The sequence below is a fragment of the Scyliorhinus canicula genome, chromosome 20 (genome assembly GCF_902713615.1).
Source record: "Scyliorhinus canicula chromosome 20, sScyCan1.1, whole genome shotgun sequence".
Lineage (NCBI taxonomy): Eukaryota > Metazoa > Chordata > Chondrichthyes > Carcharhiniformes > Scyliorhinidae > Scyliorhinus > Scyliorhinus canicula.
Genome location: NC_052165.1, coordinates 63,215,265 through 63,238,801, shown reverse-complemented (window position 1 = coordinate 63,238,801; position 23,537 = coordinate 63,215,265). Strand labels below are relative to the sequence as shown.

General features: G+C 46.9%; 1 protein-coding gene across 31 annotated transcripts in view; it reads left to right on the top strand.

The window, feature by feature from the left end:
- Nucleotides 1-23,537, top strand: part of cadps2 (Ca++-dependent secretion activator 2) — an 858,338-nt gene that overhangs the window by 592,221 nt on the left and 242,580 nt on the right. For all 31 annotated transcript variants that reach the window (XM_038780116.1, XM_038780122.1, XM_038780121.1 and 28 more), the window contains one exon: nucleotides 623-810. In XM_038780116.1, coding sequence (XP_038636044.1) covers nucleotides 623-810 — 188 coding nt within the window. The remainder of the gene's footprint in view (nucleotides 1-622; nucleotides 811-23,537) is intronic.

Sequence of the window (23,537 nt, the reverse complement as noted above, 5' to 3'; positions counted from 1 at the left end):
GAGCTCATTGAGGAGCAATTTGACAAACCAATTATGCACAATTAATGAATTTGAGTGCCTTATTGTAATAATAGGGCAGATTTTGTTTGTTATGAAAGCCCATCGTGGCTTCTGTAAAGTTTCCATTCCTTCTCTGGCACTGGGAAATAGCGAACAAGGTCCTGCAGTGTTTTATCACGGCAGTTGAAGTGTTTTGACGACTGGCGAGGTTGAATCCCCGAGTTCTCAGACTGCCAGCCAGTTCTACATTCTACTAGCTATTGGCCAAGCTTTAGGTTGTGAGGAGTGCCTCTCACAGAGGCACAAAGCTGGACTCATTATATTTGAGGAATGCCCCTCGTCAGCAAGACTAACATTCTTGGTTACCCTGCTGGAAAGAGAGTCCAGGGAGAGAGAGAAAATTAAACAATTAGGAAAGAAAGAATATAACATTCATTCTGGCATGAACCTCAACTAGTCCGAAACATTCACGGATCTGCTTTAATTGTTGTATTTTTCATTATATTATTCTGTTTTAAATATGAGTCTCGCGATTTACAATGCAGCCAAATTGAAACGCCTGAGATTAATGATAAATTGTAGCACTATCTTACCTTGGAATTCTATTCTGCTTATCCCTTAGGGTTGGTTTAGTCCTGGCCAGGTATTTGTTCTGGATGAATACTGTTCCCGCTACGGGCTGCGAGGGTGTCATCGTCATCTCTGCTATCTCAAGGAGCTGATAGAACGTGCAGACGGTGGCACAATGATAGATCCAACACTGCTGCATTATAGCTTCGCTTTCTGTGCCTCTCACGTCCATGGCAACAGGTGATTTTTTTTTTATGAACCAAAGTTCAACAGCAAAGATTGTATGCAAAAATGAAATAGAGCGGAGCACTCCAAAGAGAACGAAGAGCTTGAGCTTCTTCAACCCTTTTATATCTGATTGATCATTCAATTGACTGTTGTCCAAAGATTGCTGAACAGTTTTATGAGTTACACATAATTACTATGCAACTGTATTCTTTTATCACTTATATTCCAAAGTTGATAGTGGGTAATACTGCCTAGTGACAGCCATTAACAAGCAGAAAGCAGTGTCAGTAACTAGTGATGATAACTGCAGGGCATACTAGTCCATTGACGCTCACTGTCAAGGTGAGACCATAAAGGACATAGGAGCAGAATTAGGCCACTCGGCCCATCGCGTCTGCTCTGCCATTCAATCATGGCTGATATTTTTCTTATCCCCATTCTCCTGCCTACTCCCCACAACCTCTGACATCTTATTAATCAAGATTCACAGATAAAGGATGACCACTTGGCTGAGGTATTGCATGCCAACCAGCATAATTAGAATAATATCTCAGCAAGCAGCCAAAAGTCATTTCGGGAAGAGCAATTTGGTAGCATCAATATGTTTATGGCCGATACTTTACCATCCTCCCGGCTTGGGTCACTCTGTGAGGAGTCTGCACCTTCTCGCCGTGCCCTCAGTGTCCAAAAAGGTTAGAAGGGGTTACTGGGTTACGGGGACAGGGTGGAAGTGTGGGCTTAGGTGGAGTAGTCTTTCCAAGGGTCGATGCAGACTTGATGGGCCAAGTGGCCTCCTCCTGCACTGTAAATTCTATGTTCTGTGTTCTGGGCTATAAACCATTCCTTGACATGTTTTGTGAAGATAAACCGGCCCCTCTAATAGCATCGGCCAAAGTGCGAAGATGAGTATTGTTGTGAAGTCAGAACAAATCAGGCCCTACATGCAGCGTAGGGATGAAATCACTTGTGAGGACGGGCTCTCCTGTGGGTTGCCGAATGATCATGCCACCCTCAGGATGGCAGCCTCTTCTTCAAGCCTTGAACAGTGGGCATCCTGGTCAGTCCAAGATGAAGATGCTGGCCAGGTGTTCCGCTTGATCGCCAGTGATCAACAAGGAGATCAAAAGTATGGTCAACCATTGTAATTGGAGGGCGGCGCATGTGGCGCAGTGGTTGCTGCCTCATGACGCTGAGTACCCGGGTTCGATCCCAGCCCTGGTTCACTGTCTGTGTGGAGTTTGCACATTCTCCCCTTGGCTGCGTGGGTCTCAGCCCCACAACCCAAAAATACATGCAGGGTAATTGGATCGGACATTCTAAATTGCCCCTTAATTGGAAAAAAAAAATAATTGGGTACTCTAAATTTTAAAAAACCCGTAGTAAACAGTGTCAGCCTCAGCACACTCTTCTGCCCGTATAAGGTTTGCACCTTTGGGAGTGGCCATGGTGACCCTGGACGAGGCTTCACATCGATTTCTTTATGGGTAGAATGTCTATGAATGTGGTAGATGCTGACACAAAGTGGTTGGGTGTGCAGCTTATATTCAACGACTGCGACAACCACTGTGGACAAACTGCGCCACACCTTTGCCCAAACAAGGCATACCAGAGGTGATTGTCTCAGACACAGCCTTCACAGCCAAAGAGCTTTCAACTCTTCGTTAAGTCCAATGGGATCCAGCACAGACCATCCCATTTTAAGTGGGCTGACTAAAAGAGCGGTCCAAACCTTTAAAGAACTCCCACCACTGTGGTCACCCCGCCTGAATTATTAATGGGCAGATGCCTAGGAACCCGGCTCTATATAATTGTAAATAAAAAGTTTTTCTGTTTTCGTGTGTCAGGGTCTTGTAAGGGAATTTAAAGGCGGGGGAGGAATGTGGTAGCAAGGCCCCATTAATTAGCGATATTGCGCGGGCCACATGACGTGCCAAGAGCCTATGGGAATGGAGCACGCAACCATCAGCCTAGGCATGGAGCTGACGTTTGGGGTATCATCGTAGTAAGCTTGGGGGTCAAGGGAACCAAACCTGTGTTGGAGTTGTACTGCGCTGAACATAAAGTTCTTCTTCATTAAATAAATCACTGCCTTGTCGTTTTGCCTCGGACTACACCAAAGACCCAAAGCATTGTAGTTGGTCCTTGCTAGAAAACATTATTCCCGAGCTATCAACTGCATCCTTCTCTCTTGCAAATCTCTTAAGATATGACGCAGACTTTTTGCAACGTTAGTGTTATATTTGACCCTGGGATAGCCTTTCAAGCACATACCTGCATCATTACTAGGACCGTCTATTTCTAACTCTATAACATTGCCTGCATTTGCCCCTGCCACAGCTCATCTGTTACTGAAATCCTCATCCTTGCCTTTGATAACTCGAGACTTGATTATTCGAATGGCACCCCCGGGCCAGCCTCCCACATTTAACCCTCCGTAAAATTGAGTTCATGCAAAACCCTGCTGCCTTTATCCTTACTCGCTCCAAGTACTGTTCACCCATCACCCTTACACTCACTGACTTACACTGGCTCCCCAGTTAAGCACTACCACGAGCAGGATTCTCTGTTCCGAGTTTGCCCAGCCTCTGCTGCCAGCGAGAATGGAGAATTTGGCGCTCAGTGAAAACATCTTCACTGCAACAGGACTGGACCAACCTGTTGGTGTGAATGGATGGAGGATTCCAGCCCACGATTTTTAAAATTCTCATTCCAGTTTTGAAATCCCTCCATGTCTTCACCTCTTCCTATTTCTGCACTTACCTTTAGCTCTACAGTTCTCCAAGATATTTGCACTCCTTAAATTCTGGCCTGTAGTGTATTTCCAATTTTAGGCACTAAGCTCCATAATTTCTTCCCAAAGCTACCTCCTCTCTACTGCAATTCCTCCTTGAAGATATAGCTTGAAATCTACCACTTTGACCGAGGTTTTGGTCACCAAAGTGGTTTCACTTCCTCTTTATCACAGCAGAAAGCCACTTACTTCCTTTTGATGTGGTGAGGATCTGTCGATCATAGCAAGGGAATTTGTAAACATTATGGTAAACATCAAAGCAGGGATTTGAGTTGCACTCGAGCATGAAGGGAAAGATAGATCAAAAATACACCAAGCACCTGTCATAAAACTGTCACTCACTGGCTCATGAAATACTGTGTGAAATTGAATGGCAGTTTTGCATTTCAAAGGCTGTCAAGGAATTTGAAGACCTTTCAAGATTACATGGCTTTTGAGGAATCCTCTGACACTTGGATTAGCTGCTGCTTTAAACATTTTTGCCTGAGACAGCATAGGCGGTATTCTGCGTAAACCGGCGGGGCGGGCAACTCTGGCGTGAAGGAGTGGCGTGAACCACTCCGGCATCGGGCCGCCCCAAAGGTGCGGAATCCTCCGCACCTTCAGGCACTAGGCAGGCCCTGGAGTGGTTTGCGCCGGCCGGCGCAGAAGGGGTGTGGTGCCATGCCAACAGGCGCCAAAGGGCCTCCGCCAGCCGGCGCGAGTTGGCGCATATGTGGGAGCGCCAGCATGTGCTGACGTCATCCCGGAGCATGCACAAGGGGGGGTCATCTCTGCGCTGGCCATCGCGGACTGTTACAGCATCCGACGCTGAGGAATAGAGTGCCCCCAGGGCACAGGCCCGCCTGCGGATCGGTGGGCCATGATGGGGGCACCCCCCCGGGGCCAGATCCCCCTGCGCGCAGCTGGCGGGGCAGGATTCACGCCGCTCCTTGGTGATTCTCTGACTCGACGGGGGGGTCGGAGAATCCCGCTCCAGATGTTTGGTAATGAAAATGCAGTGATATTTCACTGCACTGCCTGGGCTGCTCTTAAGCTTTCAGGCAAGGGTGACTGATGGGATGAATCTTATTGGGGAGGGAGAAGATCAGATGGGGAGGCTGGGGGGTCAGTTCACCCTCATGCCTGTGTGCTGTGTGGGTGGGGTGGGGGGGGTAACCGCTTATTCCTATGTGTGTGTGTGGGGGGGGGGGGGGGGTGGTACAATTTGCATCCTCCCGCTGGCATTGAGACAAGAAAAGCACAATGACTATAAGATGATCAATCTTTTTTTGCTTTAATATTCCCCATTCAAATCAGCACAGCATTGTGAGCTGTGTCTCTTGTGCTGAATGTGTTCCCATAAGCTACTGAATATTTTATACTGAGTGTCTTTAAGACAGATAGATTTGAATCAGAGTTAAACATTTTTTTGGAGGAATGAGCACTGAAACGCTACTTGGAGCCAGAATTGAAGTAGAATTCCCCAATCCTTGCCCATTTTCTTTACAGTTTAACCCATGGCTTAAGGAGCAGTTCAAGATAGGAACAAATCCAGAGATTAAAAAACATTAAAATAACTTGCCATTACACATTGTTTTGCAATTCATCGGTCTGAGTAATGCAGGTGCGATGGACATTGGTAGCAGACGATACAAAGAACTGTAGAGGGACAGGAAGTATTGAGGAAGCAGGCGGGCTGCAGGAAGAATTGTACAGGCTAGAAGAGTGGGAAATGAAGTGGCAGATGAAATACAATGTGGAAAAGTGTGAGGTTATGCACTTTGGATGCTACGAGGCCTGGATAGAGTGGACGTGGAGAGGATGTTTCGACTTGTTGGAGAAACTAGAACCAGAGGACACAACCTGAGACTAAAGGGACAATCCTTTAAAACAGAGATGAGGAGGAATTTCTTCAACCAGAGGGTGGTGAATCTGTGGAAGGCTGTGGAGGCCAAATCATTGAGTGTCTTTAAGACAGAGATAGATAGATTCTTGATTAATAAGGGGATCAGGGGTTATGGGGCGAAGGCAGAAGAATGGGGATGAGAAAAATTTCAGCCATGATTGAATGGCGAGCAGACTCGATGGGCCGAGTGGCCTAATTCTGCTCCTATGTCTTATGGTCCTTTAACAGTACAGCAAGAGCTAGGGCAATTGGCTAAAAGGAAGAGCAGTAATGGCCTGAGATTTGTGAGCTTTTTGACAGCGAACCGTCAGCGTCCACCATCATTGCCCCTTTGAAGCTGACCACAACCTTATGATTGGGGATATGGGAAGATTAGCAGTCTTGTCACGGTCAGCGGGGCCCTGGATGGGGCACCAGTAGTACTAGTTAACGTGTACGCACCCAACTGGGACGAGACGAGCTTCATCAAGAAGACCATGGCAGAAATCCCTGACATAGCGACGCACCGACTAATCGTGGGGGTGGGGGGGGAACTTCAACTGTGTACAGGATCCAACAAGAGACAGATCAAACCCCAAAATGGGGAAAACCTCAAGCATGGCAAGGGAACTCGGTCACTTTATGGAACAGATGGGACCGGTGGACCCCTGGAGGTTCGCCCACCCAGGGGAGAAGGAGTTCTCCTTCTCCCCAGTACACAACGTAAACACCAGCTGAGAAAGCAGGCAGCCACCAGAGAAATTCCACAAATCAGGGATACCAGAGGCACATTAGAAACAGAACCAGAAAAGATCAACAAAACCTTCAAGGCCTTCTACCAAGAGCTGTACATATCAGAGCCTCCAATGGGGGAGTCCTGGATGAAACGATTCCTTGATGGTCTGGACATTCCAGTCGTGGGGGAGGGAAGGAAATGGGGCCTGGAAGCACCACTAGCACTGGGAGAGATCATGGACAACATTAGCTCCATGCAGACGGGGATGGCGCAGGACCAGACGGGTTCCCGGTGGACTTCTACAAAACATTTGCGACAGCGCTGGCCCCACACCTGCGGGAGATGTTCACAGACTCGCTAGCTAGGGGCACACTGCCACCCACGCTAGCATAGGCCTCAATCTCGCTGATACCTAAGAAAGACAAAGACCCAACGGAATGTGGGTCAGAAAGACTCATCTCTGCTGAATGCAGATGCCAAAATACTGGCCAAAATCCTAGCCAAAAGGCTAGAAGACTGTGTACCAGAGGTGGTCGCAGAGGACCAGACGGGCTTTGTCAAAGGTAGGCAGCTAACTTCGAACATCAGGCGCCTGCTGAATGTAATAATGACCCCCTCCGGGAGGAGAACACCAGAGTGGATCATCGCCCTAGACGCAGAAAAGGCCTTTGGCAGAGTCAAATGGAAATGCCTCATCGAGGTACTGGAGCAATTCGGGCTTGGAAGAGGGTTCATCTCCTGGGTAAAGCTCCTATACAAAGCTCCCATGGCGAGCGTACGGACCAACAACACCAGGTCCTGATACTTCCAGCTGCACAGGGGCACCAGACGAGGATGCTCAATGTACCCGCTGCTGTTCACTCCAGTGATCGAACCGCTAGCAATCGCGCTCAGAGCAGCAAAAAGCTGGAGGGGGATCCGAAGGGGCGGCAGAGAGCACAGAGTCTCACTCAATGCAGATGACCTGCTCTTCTACATTTCGGACCCACAAAGCACGGAATCATTCTTTGGACGGAATCATCGCGTTCCTGAAAGAGTTTGCCGCCTTCTCGGGCTACAAATTCAACATGAGCAAAAGCTATATCTTCCCGGTACACCCACAAGTCGGGGGGGGGGGGGGCAGCGATAACGGGATTGACATTTAAACAAGCCCGACACGAATTCCGCTACCTGGGGATCCAAACAGCCCATGACTGGAAAGGGATCCACAAATGGAACCTCACCAGTCTGACGGAGGAAGTAAAAAAGGACCTGCAAAGATGGAACACACTACCACTCTCCCTTGCGGGGAGAGTCCAGATGATCAAAATGAACGTACTGCCCAGGTACCTCTTCCAACTTAGATCCATTCCGATCTACATCGCCGAGGCCTTTTGCAAAGCACTGGACAAACTAATAATGGCGTTCATATGGGAGGGGGGAAGAATGATAGGATCCCAAAGAAGGTCCTACAAAAAACAAAATCCGGGGGGGAGGGGCAGCCCTCCCAAACCTACAATTCTACCACCGGGCAGCAACGGCCGAATGAATAAGGGAATGGATCAAGGAGCCAGAAGCCGAGTGGGTGCGTGCGTGCAAGGGGACATCCCTCTGGGCCCTCGCCACAGCGGCACTCCCATCCGCACCACTCCCGCAGCCCGGCGGTGATAGCCACCCTCCAATCCTGGAACCAACTATGGCAGCAATTTGGCCTGACCAAAATTTCGGACAAAGCTCCCATCTGCAACAACCATAGGTTCACACCAGCACTGACTGACGCCACCTTCAAAAGGTGGGGGCAGGATGGAGGGACACTGACAGTCAGGGACCTATACACGGATGGCAGGATCGCAACACTGGTCAAACTGACAGAGAAATTCCAGCTAGCCAGGGGGAATGAGCTAAGGTATCTACAACTCAAAAACTTCCTACGAAAGGAGACAAGGACGTACCCACAACCACCACGACAGACATTACTGGAAGAGTTACTGGGCGCAAGCACACTAGATAAAGGAAACTGTAGCGACATGTATGACCTACTGGTAGAGAGGGCAACAAGAAAGAAATGGGAGGAGGACCTGGGAATTGAAATAGGGTGGTGACTCTGGAGCGAAGCACTGCACAGGGTCACCTCCACCTCCACGTGCGCAAGGCTCAGCCTGACGCATTTAAAAGTGGTACATAGAGCCCACTTAACAAGAAACCGTATGAGTAAGTTCTTCCCAGAGGTGGAGGATAGATGTGAATGGTGCCAAGGAGAGCAAGCCAACCACGCCCACATGTTCTGGTCCTGCCACAGACTTGCGGGGTACTGGACAGCCTTCTTCGAGGCAATGTCCAAAGTGGTGGGGGTGAGGGTGGAGGCATACCCGAAAGTGGCGGCCTTCGGGGTTGCAGACCAGCCAGATCTATTCCTGGGGAGGAAGGCGGACGCCCTTGCCTTTGAACATAGAACATACAGTGCAGAAGGAGGCCATTTGGCCCATCGAGTCTGCACCGACCCACTTAAGCCCTCACTTCCACCCTATTCCCATAACCCAATAACCCCTCCTATCCTTTTTGGACACTAAGGGCAATTTATCATAGTCAATCCACCTAACCTGCACGTCTTTGGACTGTGGGAGGAAACCGGAGCACCCAGAGGAAACCCACGCAGACGTGGGGAGAACCTGCAGACTCCGCACAGACAGTGACCCAGAGGGGAATCGAACCTGGGACCTTGGCGCTGTGAAGCCACAGTGCTACCGTGCTGCTTCACTGATCGCCTGCCGTAGAATCCTGTTCGGCTGGCGGTCAGCAGCACCACCCAAAGCTGCAGACTGGCTGTCCGACCTCTCGGAATCTCTCCAAATGGAGAAAATCAAATTTGCCATCCGAGGATCTGACGACGGCTTCCACAGAACCTGGGAGCCATTCACCCAATTGTTCCAGGACCTGTTTGTGGCCAACGAACAAGCAGAAGAGTAGCCAGGTATGAGGGAAAAGTACCCAAAGCATGAGAGGGAGGGATAAACCAGGAGGGGGGAGGGTGGGGACAGCTAAACCTAAGAGGAAAGAAAGGTGAACCACAGGAGGGGGGGCTGAGGGGAGGGGGAGAGGGAAGGGACAGGGAACAAGAGAGGAGGTGGGGGGGAGGCAGGGAAATGGCAGCCGGAAGGAGGGCATGGGATACGATAACAGACTTGGCATCTCCAGGAACAGAGAACAAGAGGAATACAGGCGAAAGATGGGAGGAACGGCTGAAGCGGAGGTGAGCGCGAGACAACAACGGCAGCGAGATCTGTCCAGGAGAAGCAAGTGACAACACCCAACACCAAACCCATTTGAGTATTGCCCACTGTAATTGTTTCTCCAGCACCCAAATGTGTATTTACCTCCCCAGTCTCCACTCCCCCCTCCTCCCTCCTCCCTCCTACCCACAAACAGTCACCTACTTATGTGTTGTAAATAATTTTGCCAGTTATACAGAGTTGCTGCTATTGAGCTGGTGCGCAATACCCTACCAGTTATTCTATTTTCTTTTTTATTTTCTATTTTATTATTACTTTTTTTTGTATGTTTCTATATATGTATATATATATATTTCTTATTCTGTGTACATAACGGGAAATATACTTTGTTCAAAAACCCAATAAAAACATTTATTAAAAAAAAGTTATACTCTTAGTGTAACTGGATATTTAACATGACCTGAGTAATAACAATTGCTGAACAACCAATCTGACCCTGAAAATATAATTTTCTGTTGATAGAGTCTCCGTTATGATTGATTACTAGACTTTTAAACCAAATGTTTAAAAGGAATATGAGTTATTCCATGATACCTCAACTTCCACCTTCACCCCTTTTGTAAGTCCCAATCTTTATCTTACTCTGTGTGAAATATTTTAAAAATAATTTGATGTTAGTGCTTTTCACTTCCTGACTGGCTGCCTGTGGGAATTTGTACATGTGATTGGCCCCTTGGATAGCTTGATTGCAACTCCCTGCTGGGAATCTCCATTTGAGAATGCTGCAGTCTACTTCACTTTGAGATGTAACGTTCTCACCTTACAGATTAATAGATCGCTAGGCATGGAACTCTTCAATGTCAACTGCAAGCACCCTTACTTTGTCAACGAGAGCAAAATTGAGACCAATGTTTTTAAAAGATGATAAAAATATATGAGGAGCATTTTAAAAGAGGGGAGAGTTAGCAGCATGGCTGAAGAGTTTAGGTTATGTTTCAGAGAGTGGGACTCAGTGATGAGTGAAAAGTGGGGGATGAGGTGGGTGTGGGATTGGGAAAGACAAACACACGAATCTAGAGTCAAGGACAGAAGGTCACATCTGGGATATAAGTAGAACTGTGAGAATGGTGTGCAGCAACACCATGAAGGGTTTTGTAAAGGAGGACTAGGATGTTGACTTTACTACATTAAGGGACAGGGTGCCAGTGGTGTTACTTTGTTACAATGACATAAAGTTGCAAGTTGCCCATAAGGGATTGGGCAAACAACCCACGTTGTGGGTTCACTTATTTAAACATGAGAACAGTTATGCATAGATAGAGAACTTGAAGACATCTGCAGCAGGGTATGTTCTGTCCACAGGTAAAAGTGGAGCTCAGACTGGATGGCATGACACACTCCCCTTTTAGTGATGCCATGCTGCTAACGCTTAAAGGATAGCAGTTGAAGTATTGGAGAAGTGGTATAGTTCTAAATGAACTAAAGTTTCTGAATGGTGGAGGTCTGAAGTTTGCAAAGGAGAGCATTGAAGAAGTTGAGATTGAGAGTAAAAAAAGAGGCCAGTAATATTTCATTCCACCATTGGAATGTGTGTTGCTAATAGAGAGAGACATCCACCTGAAGCAAATAATCAGGAATTCATCATGATATTACATGAATGTAAAACTGTGGTCAGCGGCCACACAAACTCCCCTTGTACACTCTTGGCAGGCTCTGCTCAGCCCTCCTGCATCAGTGCAGCCATATTCAGAAAAGCAGCCAGATTAACTAACCTTCCCTTCCAAAAATATTTGGTTGAACTTAAGATAAGTGCAAATGTCTGCTGTCCTGACACTGCAATTTACATTGCAACAGTGACTACACTTCAAATGTTGACTGCAGACAGCACTGGGTCATCCTGAGATTGTGAAAGGTGCGGAATCCAAAAAGAGGAGGGAGAAGGCAGGAAACCACAGGCTAGTTACCTTAAAACATTTTCCCCATTGAAACATTGTTACGACCACCTGGGCTAGTACGCGGTCAATTCCAGTCCCATTTTACCCGAAGTCGCAACACAAGTGAATTGACCAATAAATCTTAGAAAAATACCATCAGTCTTTGGCCCTTGACTGCCCAATTACAGTCACCAGATTTGTAAATTTGAACAGAATTACTTTTTATTTATAACAAGAACTGTAATGAAATATACAGCAAATAAAACTGGTTTACTATGATCTAATTTCCACTTTGACTTGCTCCCACCTTCTACACACACACACACACACACAAGACAAACGCGAAGGGGGGGTGGAAAGGGTTAAAGTTAATCAGGATGAAAATGAAAAGATAAGAATCTTTGTTTCAGATCGTTGTCTCTAGAGTCTTTCTCTCTTCAAACTTTGCATTATAGAACATAGAACATTACAGCGCAGTACAGGCCCTTCGGCCCTCGATGTTGCGCCGATCTGTGAAACCACTCTAAAGCCCATCTAGACTATTCCCTTATCATCCATATGTCTATCCAATGACCATTTGAATGCCCTTAGTGATGGCGAGTCCACTACTGTTGCAGGCAGGGAATTCCACGCCCTTACTACTCGCTGAGTCTAATTTCAGTTTGAGGTTTTAACTATTGATTTATTCAGATCTCGAGGTTCAGAAATAGATCAACTGACAGCCTTTCTGGAGATGGAGAGAGAGCAGAAGAGCATGTCCTTCCCCTGTGTCCAGGGTTCAAAATTGAGCTCCTTAGGGCTCTGAAAATCATTCCACTCGAGTAGATCCCAATCGCCATCTGTTACCGGGCAGAATATGGCTTTTTGGCCAATTCTGGGGCTGGTTTAGCACAGAGCTAAATCGGTGGCTTTTAAAGCAGACCAAAGCAGGTCAGCAGCACGGGTTTAATTCCCATACCAGCCTCTCCGAACAGGCACCGGAATGTGGCAACTAGGGGCTTTTCACAGTAACTTCATTTGAAGCCTACTTGTGACAATATGTGATTTTCACTTCATTTCATTTTCATTTCATTGGCCACCAGCTAATCATTCCAAGTCCCCCCAATCTCTCAGGTGCCAGAAAATCTGAGTTTTCCTGTTTGAAAAACCAGCACCATATACTGGGCACAATCCAACGGCCACGCTGTGCCAGAAAAGCAACTTACCACGGCGCAGACTGGCCATTGAAAACCGGGCTCCCCTGCTCCTGGGATATGTCCGGCTTACTGTAGGTAAAGGATAACCAATAGATGCACTGCATTTAGATTTACAGAAGGCATTTGATAAGATGCAACGTCAAAGGTTATTGTGAAAAATAAAAGCTTGTGGTGTCGGGAGCATAGGTAGAAGATGTGCTGGCTAACAGGAAATAGATATTTGGCAAGATGTAATAAGTGGTGTGCCATAGGCTCAGCATTTTTACAATTTATATAAAAATGATGTTGATGAAGGGACCAAAGATATAGCTGTTAAATTTGCAGATGACAAAGATATGTAGGATAGTAAGATGGGAAGAGGACATGAGGGGACTAAAAATGGATAAAGGTAAGTTAAGTGATCGGGCAAAGACCTGACAAATGGAGTATAATGTGGGGATTTGTCCATTTTGGCAGGAAAAATAAAAACATATTATCTAAATGGTGAGAGATTGCAGAGCTCGGAGATGCAGGGCGTCCTAGTCATGAATAAGAAAAGGCAACTATATAAGTGCAGCAAGTAATTAGGACAAGCAATAGAATGTTATCACTTATTGAGAGGGGAATTGAATACAAAAGTAGGGAGGTTATGTTTCTCCAAAGAGAAAATGCTGGAAAATCTCAGCAGGTTTGGCCGCATCTGTAGGGAGAGGAAAGGGCTATGTCAAAGGATCATCTGGACTCGAAATGTTAGCTCTTTTCTCTCCCTACAGATGCTGCCAGACCTGCTGAGATTTTCCAGCATTTTATCTTTGGTTTCAGATTCCAGCATCCGCAGTAATTGCTTTTATCCAGGTTATGCTTCAGTTGGACAGGTCATTGGTAAGACTGCATCTGGAGTGCTATGTATAGTATCGGCATCCAAATTTAAGGAAGAATGTAAATGTATTGGAAGTAGTTCAGAGAAGGTTTACTAAACTATACGTGGATTGTCTTATGAGAAAATGTTGGACAGACTAGGCTCCTATCTGCTGGAGTTTAGAAGACTAAAAGATGACATGATTGAAACATATAAGATCCTGAGCGATCTTGACAGGGCCAGTGTGGTAATAATAATAATCTTTATTAGTGTCACAAGTAGGCTTACATTAACACTGCAATGAAGTTAGTGTGAAAAGCCTCTGGTCGCCATGTTCCAGCACCTGTTCAGGTACACAGAGGGGGAATTCAGCTAACAAGCACATCTTTTGGGACTTGTGGGAGAAAACTGGAGCAGCCGGAGGAAATCCACGCAAGCACAGGGAGAATGTGCAGCCGGGAATCAAACCCGGGTCCCTGGTACAGCTCCTCTTGTGGGAGAAGCTGGTACTCGGGGTCACTATTTTATCTGGGTCAGAGATGAGGAGGAACTTTTCCCAGAGGTAATGAGTCTTCAGAACTCTTTCAAAGGCAGTGGGAGGAGAGCCAAAGCAGAAGTAGATAGATTCTTGATAAGCAAGTGGGTGAAAGGCTATTGGGGTCAGGTGGGGATATGGAGTTGAGGTGACAATCAGATCAGCCATTATTTTACTGAATGGACGGAACAGGCTTGAAAGCGGGGTGGCCTATTCCTGCTCCTAATTCGTATGTTCATCGAGTCTTTCTTCCTTTTCTTTTATCTAATTCAGTTTTATTTCAACTTAAAATTCCCTTGCTTTCTCTTTCCAGTTAGAAGGACCACATTAAAACACCTCTCTGGGCACTGGATATAAATTTTGCTTTGTAAATAATATAGCCATGTTTCATAGTTTCTATTACACAAAGTTTGACTTACTTATGTGATGTGACAGCACTTGTCTGAGTGGTTATCAAAAGCAACGGTTGAAGTGACAGGTTCTCGACCATTTACTGATATTCGTTTCAAGTGCAGGTTGTCAGAAGTGACATCTTCCTGGTTCACCTTTCTCACCTGTCGTCTCGCGTAACCTAAATTGGCTATTGGCAACTGTAACTTCAAACTGTCACCCACTGGAGTAAGCCTGAATATGACAGAATCCTCCAGTTTCTCTGCACTGACTCTAATCTGCTCTGACAGGCTGAACATAAATCAGGAATTACCATCTTATATCGGGCATTGAGCTGAAAGGAGGTGACACGCTGCCATCTTGTCTGCGCAGGGACATCACAGAGATGTTATTCACGAATTCATGTCATATTTATCAAATTGTTTTGACACAGTACCCATATCCTCTTGATCTGATGGTATCACAGCTCCGCTTTCACATGATAGTTTCAACCTTGTCGATCTACTTTGACCAAGCAGGTCATCGACGATTGACAGAATGACATGTTTTTTTTTAAAGAAACTGTTTCTTTTAAGTTTTGTGAAAGCTTTTATCATTAAAAGGTGACAAACCTGTGCCTCTAACAATGTCTTACACAGCTTTAAAGTACATTTGTATCATCGTAACCACTTAACCTGGCGTGACCCCCTCAGAAAATCGGCGACAATTATTCGGGCAGGGTGACATTTATTCATTCCACTGAGACATTTCAAACCATTGATTCTTTGCTGGAAGATTCCAATTTGTGCATAGGAGCTTTGCATGAATAATAATCTTTATTAGTATCATAAGTAGGCTTACATTAACACTGCAACCGAGGACCTGTGGAATTCATTGCCGCGGAGTGCAGTGGAGGCCAGGACGCTAAATGGCTTCAAGGCAGAGATAGATAAATTCTTGATGTCGTGAGGAATTAAGGGCTGCGGGGAGAATGCTGGTAGGTGGAGTTGAAATGCCCATCAGCCATGATTGAATGGCGGAGTGGACTCAATGGGCCGAATGGCCTTACTTCCACTCCTATGCCTTATGGTCTTATGGACCTGCCGGACCAGATATGTCGTCGAAGACTCCGACTCAACATAGAGACAGTGCAACATTTCTGCCAGATGATGACACACCTGGCACCGCAGGGGTATGGGGGAGGACCCCAGCTCCCAGTGGCCATCAAGGTGATGGTCGTCCTGAACTTTTACGCGAAGGGCTCCTTTCAGGCGCTGAGTGGGGACCTGTCCAGGATCTCGCAGACCTCAGTGCACAGGTGCATCCGCACATTTAATCCCTGGCTCTGCAACTGCATCACGATTGATGGGACTGTCCATTCCAGAAACCTGAAATCCGGCAGCGAGTTCTGGGATCGGCCTGCCCTCTGACTGTCCGCCCCCTCGGATGTTCCTACCTCCACCTGCTGTTCAGCTGTGTGGTGCGAATCAGAGACTATCCCAGGAGCCTCTTCACTAAAGTGCTCTACCAAGGTGAGTGTCTCTGGGATGGTGGAGGGTGTTGGTGATAGCTGTGATGGAAAATCACTGTCATCCTCCAACTTGAGCTCTGGGGTCCCCAAGTCTCTGGCGGAGGGCTGCTGTCTGAGCTGCTCTCATCGCTGCTCAGCTCATGGCAGAGCTCCGGCTGTGGCATTGGCTGGGGCCGGGGGATGCCAGATGGACCTGCCCCATCAACAGAAAGTCCTGCAGGACACAAACTAAGACGCATGATTAGGTGGTGTGGGGTGAGGGTGGTGTGGAGGTGAGGGTGATGTGGGGTGGTGTTGGAGCGATGTAAGGTGAGGGTGGTGTGGGGGTGAGGGTGGTGTTGGAGTGGTGTAGGGTGAGGGTGGTGTGGGGTTGAGGGTGGTGTTGGGTGAGGGTGGTGTGGGGGTGGGGGTGGGGTGGTGTTGGAGTGGTGTAGGGTGAGGGTGATGTGGGGGTGAGGGTGGTGTGGGGATGAGGGTGGTGTGGGGTGGTGTTGGAGTAGTGTAGGGTGAGGGTGGTGTGGGGATGAGGGTGGTGTTGGAGTGGTGTAGGGTGAGGGTGGTGTGGGGATGAGGGTGGTGTGGGGTGGTGTGGGGGTGAGGGTGGTGTGGGGATGAGGGTGGTGTGGGGTGGTGTTGGAGTGGTGTAGGGTGAGGGTGGTGTGGGGATGAGGCTGGTGTGGGGTGGTGTTGGAGTGGTGTAGGGTGAAGGTGGTGTGGGGTGAGGGTAGTGTGGGGGTGAGGGTGGTGGGGTGGTGTTGGAGTAGTGTTTGGTGAGGGTGTTGTGGGGGTGAGGGTAGTGTGGGAATGAGGGTGGTGTGGGGGTGTGTGATGTAGGGTGAGTGTGGTGTGTGGGTGAGGGTGGTGTAGAGTGGTGTTGGGTGAGGGTGGGGTGAGGGTGGAGTGGTGTTAGAGTGGTGTTGGGTGAGGGTGGGGTGAGGGTGAGGGTGGGGTGGTGTTGGAATGGTGTAGGGTGAGTGTGGTGTGTGGGTGAGGGTGGTGTGTGGGTGAGGGTGTGTTGGTGTTGGGTGAGGGTGGTGTGAGGGTGGTGTGGTGTTGGAGTGGTGTTGAGTGAGGGTGCTGTGGGAATGAGGGTGGTGTGGTGTTGGAATGGTGTTGGGTGAGGGTGGTGTGTGGGTGAGGGTGGTGTGGAGTGGTGTTAGAGTGGTGTTGGGTGAGGGTGGGGTGAGGGTGGGGTGGTGTGGAGTGGTGTTGGGTGAGGGTGGGGTGGTGTTGGAATGAAGTAGGGTGAGGGTGTGTGGGGTGGTTTTGGAGTGGTGTAGGGTGAGGATTGGGTGGGGGTGAGAGTGGTATGTGATAGTGTTGGAGTGGTGTTGGGTGAGGGTGGTGTGGGGGTGGGGTGGTGTTGGAGTGGTGTAGGGTGAGGGTGGTGTGGTTTTGGAGTGGTATAGGGTGAGGATGGTGTGGGGGTGGGGGTGGGGTGGTGTTGGAGTGGTGTAGGGTGAGGGTGGTGTGGGGGTGAGGGTGGTGTGGGGTGGTATTGGTGTGGGTTGAGACACGTGTCATGGGGAACCGCAACTCAGCGGGGTCTCACTTCGTCAGTGGCCAAACTCCACCTCGGCAGTCTTCCCTTCCTCTGGGCAGCCAGCCATGTCCAGGGCCCTCTGCTTGGCCACAGTTTGGGGCTACAGGTCTAACAGTCCCTCTCCTGCCTTCTCCCACTACCGGTTGTTGGGCGCACTCTTCTCATTGGAGGGGTGTTTACAGGCAACAATAGTGTTAGACAGTCCGACGCATGCAGCCCGGGGTGTGGGTAGTTGGTGGCCTCAGTGGCCAGGGCACCCGGCCACGGCGACCGATATGGGTACCAACATGTGGTGCAGGGTGGGGGTTTGCCAGCCCTTTGGGTGCTGGTGATAGGGGTTGGGGGGAGGTTGGGTTACGTATGTGTGGGATAGGGGTTGCTGCTGAGGGCAGAGTGTTGCCTAGTTACCCTGGCCACCCTGAGGAGGTCATGCAGTTTTTTGCGGCACTGCTGGCTGGTCTGGATGACATTGCGCATGGAGCTGACCGTCTCTGCCTCCTGTGCCCAGGCACGGTGAACGGCGGTGGATGATAGCCTCTTTTCCGGGCCGGGGTACAGGGTCATCCTCCTCTCCCCCACGGCATCCAGGAGGGTTTACGCTCTGCATTCACAAACCTTGACGCTGCTCTCCTCACTGCCATCTTGTTGGCTGGGATGGTGTGTACGGGGAGTGCAGTTTGTATATGCGGCTGCAGCTTGTCAGCCTCCTGAGTGTCATTTGCGAATCCAGCACCATTTCTCATGGGAATCGATTGCGTTCCACAGGACGTCAATGCTAGCCCCTTAACAGTAGCGGAATTGGTCCAGGTGTGGCGCTAGGTTTACTGTCATGAAAGAAATCTTCATGATCATGAAGTCACCACAATCATCTGGAAAAGGCTGACATTTTCTGTTGACTGCCTTGTTTTCCCGAACACCTCCCCTTTGAAAGAAAGAACTGTTCGTTATCATGGAGATTTCTTTACAATGGTGTTACATCCGCTTTATACAATCTTAACAAATATGTAACCTCAGAACTTATTCCAGCAAACATGTGCAGTCTCCTGAGTTCACATTTCCACGTGTCATGTTGTATAATTACAATGATTTAATCAAAACAAAGATAATAGCTTCAATGGCATCATCAGAATCTATACATGGTAACATTATCGGAACTTAAATCTTATGTTTCATTATAACTTAAATCTTTCTTTTATCAGTACGCTTTCCTAACAAAAAGCAAAAATAAATCCTAGTTGTTACTGAAGTTGCAGAAAGTTAATTATGATGATGGCTTTGTGACTGAGATTATAAATGTAGGTTTATTTTCTTTTGAGAAAGGGAAAAAATATCATCAGGTCTTTGCATAGTGCAAGAGTAGAAAGTGGGCCCCCTGACATATCACTGAAAGACTAGAGCAGAGGAAGGAAATAATTATAAAATGCAGTTGAAATACAGTTACAGGCTAGCTTTACAACAGTAGGATATGGTTAAGAATGTTGAAAAATCCATGTAACAGACTGCAGCTCGCTTTTCTAATGGGTTAAAAAGTATTTAAATTATCTTGGCAATATCTAAGTTTCCCAGCCACTGGAACTCACTTTGTCCATTCAACTTGGCCCAAATCTAACAAAAATGTCGACCCTTCAAAAACACGGCCATTGTAAAAGTCAACTTCTGACCCAAAAAATTGACCTAAAAAAATGTGACTTTTGCATGAATATTTATTTTATTTGGCCGTTCCTCTGTTGCTGTTTATTGGAGCGTACTGTGCACAGATCTATTGGGTGGGATGTATCGAGCAGCCCGCCCCGTGTTTTGCGGCAGTGTGAAGTGGCCCGCCATTGGCTAACGCCTGGATCTTGTGGGCCCGTCGTTGTCAACATGGTTTCCCGTTAAACGCACCCCTTGCCAGGAATCCGGTGACGGGAGTGCGCCGTCGGTGGGATCCGAAGATCCCACCTGCATGAATGGCCAAAACGTTCCGAACTTTGGGTTTCCTGCAGTACAACGGGAATCATATTTGAAAATTACTTAATTGGCTATGAAGTGCGTTGGGATGTTCCGGGGTTAAGAAAGCTGCTATATAAATGCAAGTGTTTCCTTCCTTTCTCTACAACTGGTCTTCGAGCCCCTCAGTTAGAGTGGGGAAAATCTGCCAGGCTTCCTGCTCCTGACTGCTGACGCTCGATGAGGGCAGGTAACGTTTGACTGTCATATCTCTTTGTCTGAAAACTTCAATGGCGCACATTTTCAGAATATGACTGCTCAGATTTCAGCATCCATGTATTCTATCAAAGAGTCGATCCCTTGTGGAGGGCAGAAAATTGGCAAGGAAGCAATTCTCTTCAAAATTGTAAGAGTTACTATGGTTCATATATATAGTTAACACTGGGAGCTTCAATTTTAACCTCTTGTGCAGCTCCAATTTCAATTGGTGGCCCCTGCCTTCAGTTCTCAAGGCTATGAGATCATGAATTCTCTCACTAAACCTCTCCCCTCTCTCTTTCAAGAAATTCCTTCAAACCGACTGCTTGAACTAAGTATTTTCTAATGTCCCCTTTTCTGGCCAGTGTCAAATTGTATTTAATAACACGCTTGTGGAGCACCTTTGGACACATTACAATGTAAAATAAAAGATGCTTTTATGCATTTTTAGTAGTTACACTATTGTATTTAATAACTAATTTGTGGGCAGCACGGTAGCACAATGATTAGCACTGTGGCTTCACAGAGCCAGGGTCCCAGGTTCGATTCCCTGCTGGGTCACTGTCTGTGCGGAGTCTGCACGTTCTCCCCGGGTCTGCATGGGTTTCTTCCGGGTGCTCCGGTTTCCTCCCACAGTCCAAAGATGTGCAGATTAGGTGGATTGGCCATGATAAATTGCCCTTGGTGACCAAGAAAGGTTAGGCGGGGTTAATGGGTTACCGGGATAGGGTGGGTGAGGGCTTAAGTGGGTTAGTGCAGACTCGATGGGCCGAAAGGCCTCCTTCTGCACTGTATGTTCTATGTTCTATGTAACTATCATCTTAATTATGAGTTATGACCCTTGAAGTAGCAAAATTCATTAGCGAAATTCAAATGTGCCTCTCATGAGGTTTTTCTTTTCCACTGAAAAAAGGCTTTTCGGCCTTCTCACAAAAGCCGCGTTCTGGAAGTTTAGCACACCTTCAACATTCAGTGAATCATCATATTCTTTGCAAACCAATGGAATTAAGTTACACTGCAGCATTCAAATGAGGAATTGGGAACAATGTGTCGTCAAAAACTTGCAGAGCATTATATTGACGTGTGAACGTTAACCTTTGCACACTTTCCTAGAAGTCCCATCCATGTCTATGAAATGAGCTATTAAAACCAATTTTGTATTACATGCTATTCCCAATCCATATCCCTCATCTGAATTTGGTTGTGAAAGGAAGGAAACTAAAAGCAAGTGGAGGCTTGTTGACCTGTATGGATTCTGCTGCCATTCTGTTGTTTCCAAGCATTACGGAGCAGAAGAGTGACTCAGGATTTGGAGGGCTTTGTTTCACAGCGGGGCACTGGATGGGAGGATGACAGAATGGAACATGTTCAGCTTCCACTTTAAGGGCGTCTGAAAAGGGATTTACTTTGCACTGTATACAAATGGCCAGAAAATCTTCAGGCAAAATTGCACCTCTTAACTAACAATGCCAGTGTAGAGCGGCCTCTTCTTAGAAAAGGACAACAATTCAGCTTTCTTTTCCTTCAGCATGGATTACGGTCTCCTTTTGAATTGGTAGGAATGTCCCACAGTTTATTAGCAATCTGCAGCCATTGATTACAAAACTGCATGTGAACACTTAACAAAGCAGAAACTTAAATGCAGCATGAAGTGAGATTCAGCCGGATAAACTCTAGCTAATTCGCAAGGGAAGAGTACTGTCACTTATTTCTGTTCTTATATTCCAGTATGAAATGTGAGGCATAATTCTTAAATGAATACCATCAATTGGTTTCAAGTTGTATTGACATTTTAAAGATGCTGCAATTAAGAGATTCAGCACTTGCTCATTTTACGTTTCTGTCACAGGAGAAGATTAGGTGCAGCTCAATAAAAAGAAAATCGGTCTTCATGTTCACTGAAGACCATTTGTGGCCTGTGCACAAATTGCCCTTGATGTACCCTGCATTTCAATGTGACACCAACTAAGTTCCATCCTAATGTCCATGTAACACACGTTAGTGAGCCGCCTTACTCAACGTGATTTACACAGACATCAGTGTATATGTTAACATTCACAACTAGTTAAACTGTGTTTCATGTAAAGAGTTGCAGGGGGCGAAATTGGACTTGACAGTACCCTATCTTCCAATGCTACAATTTCCCTCAGAGTACCAAAATGGCACCATTTTGGTAAGGGGATTACTGCACACTTAATATCCGTTGGAAATATGGCAAGTGAGATCATGATGTCAGTCAGCATGTAATGTTAATTTGATGCCAAAACTGCCACTTTAGAATGTGGGACGGTAGTTTAGGAATGAGGATATCATCATATTTAATAGTTTCATCCCTGCCACTAGACACAACCTCAGCAATGGTCTTTCCCATAATGGGCAATACCGTCTCCTCCATGTGGGTTAGAATATGCAGATGCCCCCTTCCCCCTCCAGTCAGTTCTGCTACCTCTGGCTATCTCCTGCAAGCGAGAGAGGACAGCATGTCAGTGTCTACCACATATTATATCTTAGTGATATGGTCAAGGTTGAATAGCTGGCAGTATACACAAGATTTGACACCTGAGTGTGAAGCTTCCAACAGCGCTAAGTTTGTGAGGGCGAGTCAAAATGCTGGAATGCTATGTGTGGAAGATGGAACATAATGTGAATAAGTGTGAAGTTACCCACTTTGGTAGAAAAAAACTGAAATGCAAAGTATTTCTTCAATGGTGAGATGTCCAAAGGGATCTGGGTGTCATTGTTCAAGAGTCACTAAAGGCTCGCTTGCAGGTTCAACTGAGTTTTAATCAATAAGGGAATCAAGATTTATGGGGATAAGGAAGGAAAGTAGAGTTGAGGATTATATTAATTCAGCCATGTCCTCACTGAATGGTGGAGCAGACTGAATGGGCCAAATGGCCTACTACTGCTCCTATGTCTTATGGTCTTGTGCTCTAATATACAATGAGGAAGGTAAATGGTCTGTTGGCTTTCATTGGAAGGAGATGTAAGTACAGGAATAAAAATGTCTTGCTGCAATTGTATAGAATCTTGGTGAGGCCGCACTGAAATATTGTGTACAGTTTCCTTATTGAAGGAAGGGCATACTTGCTGTAGAGGGAGTGCAATGGAGACTTATCAGACGAATCCCTGGGATAGTGGGTTTGCCTTATGAGGAGTTATAGAGGAAACTAGGCCCATATTCTCTGGAGTTTCAAAGAATGAGAGGGAAGTCATTGAAACGTACAAAATTCTTAAATGCCTTGACATGGTAGATGTTGATGGGATGTTTCTCTGGCTGGCAAGCCAAGCATTGGGTGGGGGAGGGGGGGGGGGGGGGGGGGGGGGGACACAGTCTCATAATAAGGGGCAGGCTATTTAGGACTGAGATGAGCAATTGTTTTACTCAGAGGCTGGTGAATCTTTGGAATCTAAACCCCTAGAGGGCTGTGGAAGCTCAATCATTGAGTACATTTAAGACAGATAGATTTCTGAATGCTAATGACATCAAGGGTCAGGGGGTAGCATGCGAAAATGTCATTGAGGTACATGACTAGCTATGATCTTTTTTAAAAATAAATTTGAAGTACCCAATTATTTTGTTTTCCAATTCAGGGGCAATTTATTGTGGCCAATCCACCTAACCTGTGCCACTGTGCTGCCCTAGTCATGAACTAAATGATTGGTAGAGCAGGCTCGAGGGGCTGAATGGCCTACTTCTACATCTATATTCCTATATTCATTCCTACCTTCCAATGTGTCATGATTGGTAGCGTTTGCTGGAGGTTGAATTATGGGGATTTTGTGAATTGAGCAATGTTTGAGACTTTGTGGTACAATTGGTAGTAAATGATATTTGAAAATGCATATACTAACCTTGACCACCCATGTAAGGTCATCAGACTTCCTGTGTCACCTCATCCAGGTTCATGGGGATAATCTCCTGGCATTAACTTCCATTCCTCTGTTCCCACTGCCTTATTTCCATGTGTCTCGAGAGCCACATGGCCCCCTGAGAATACAG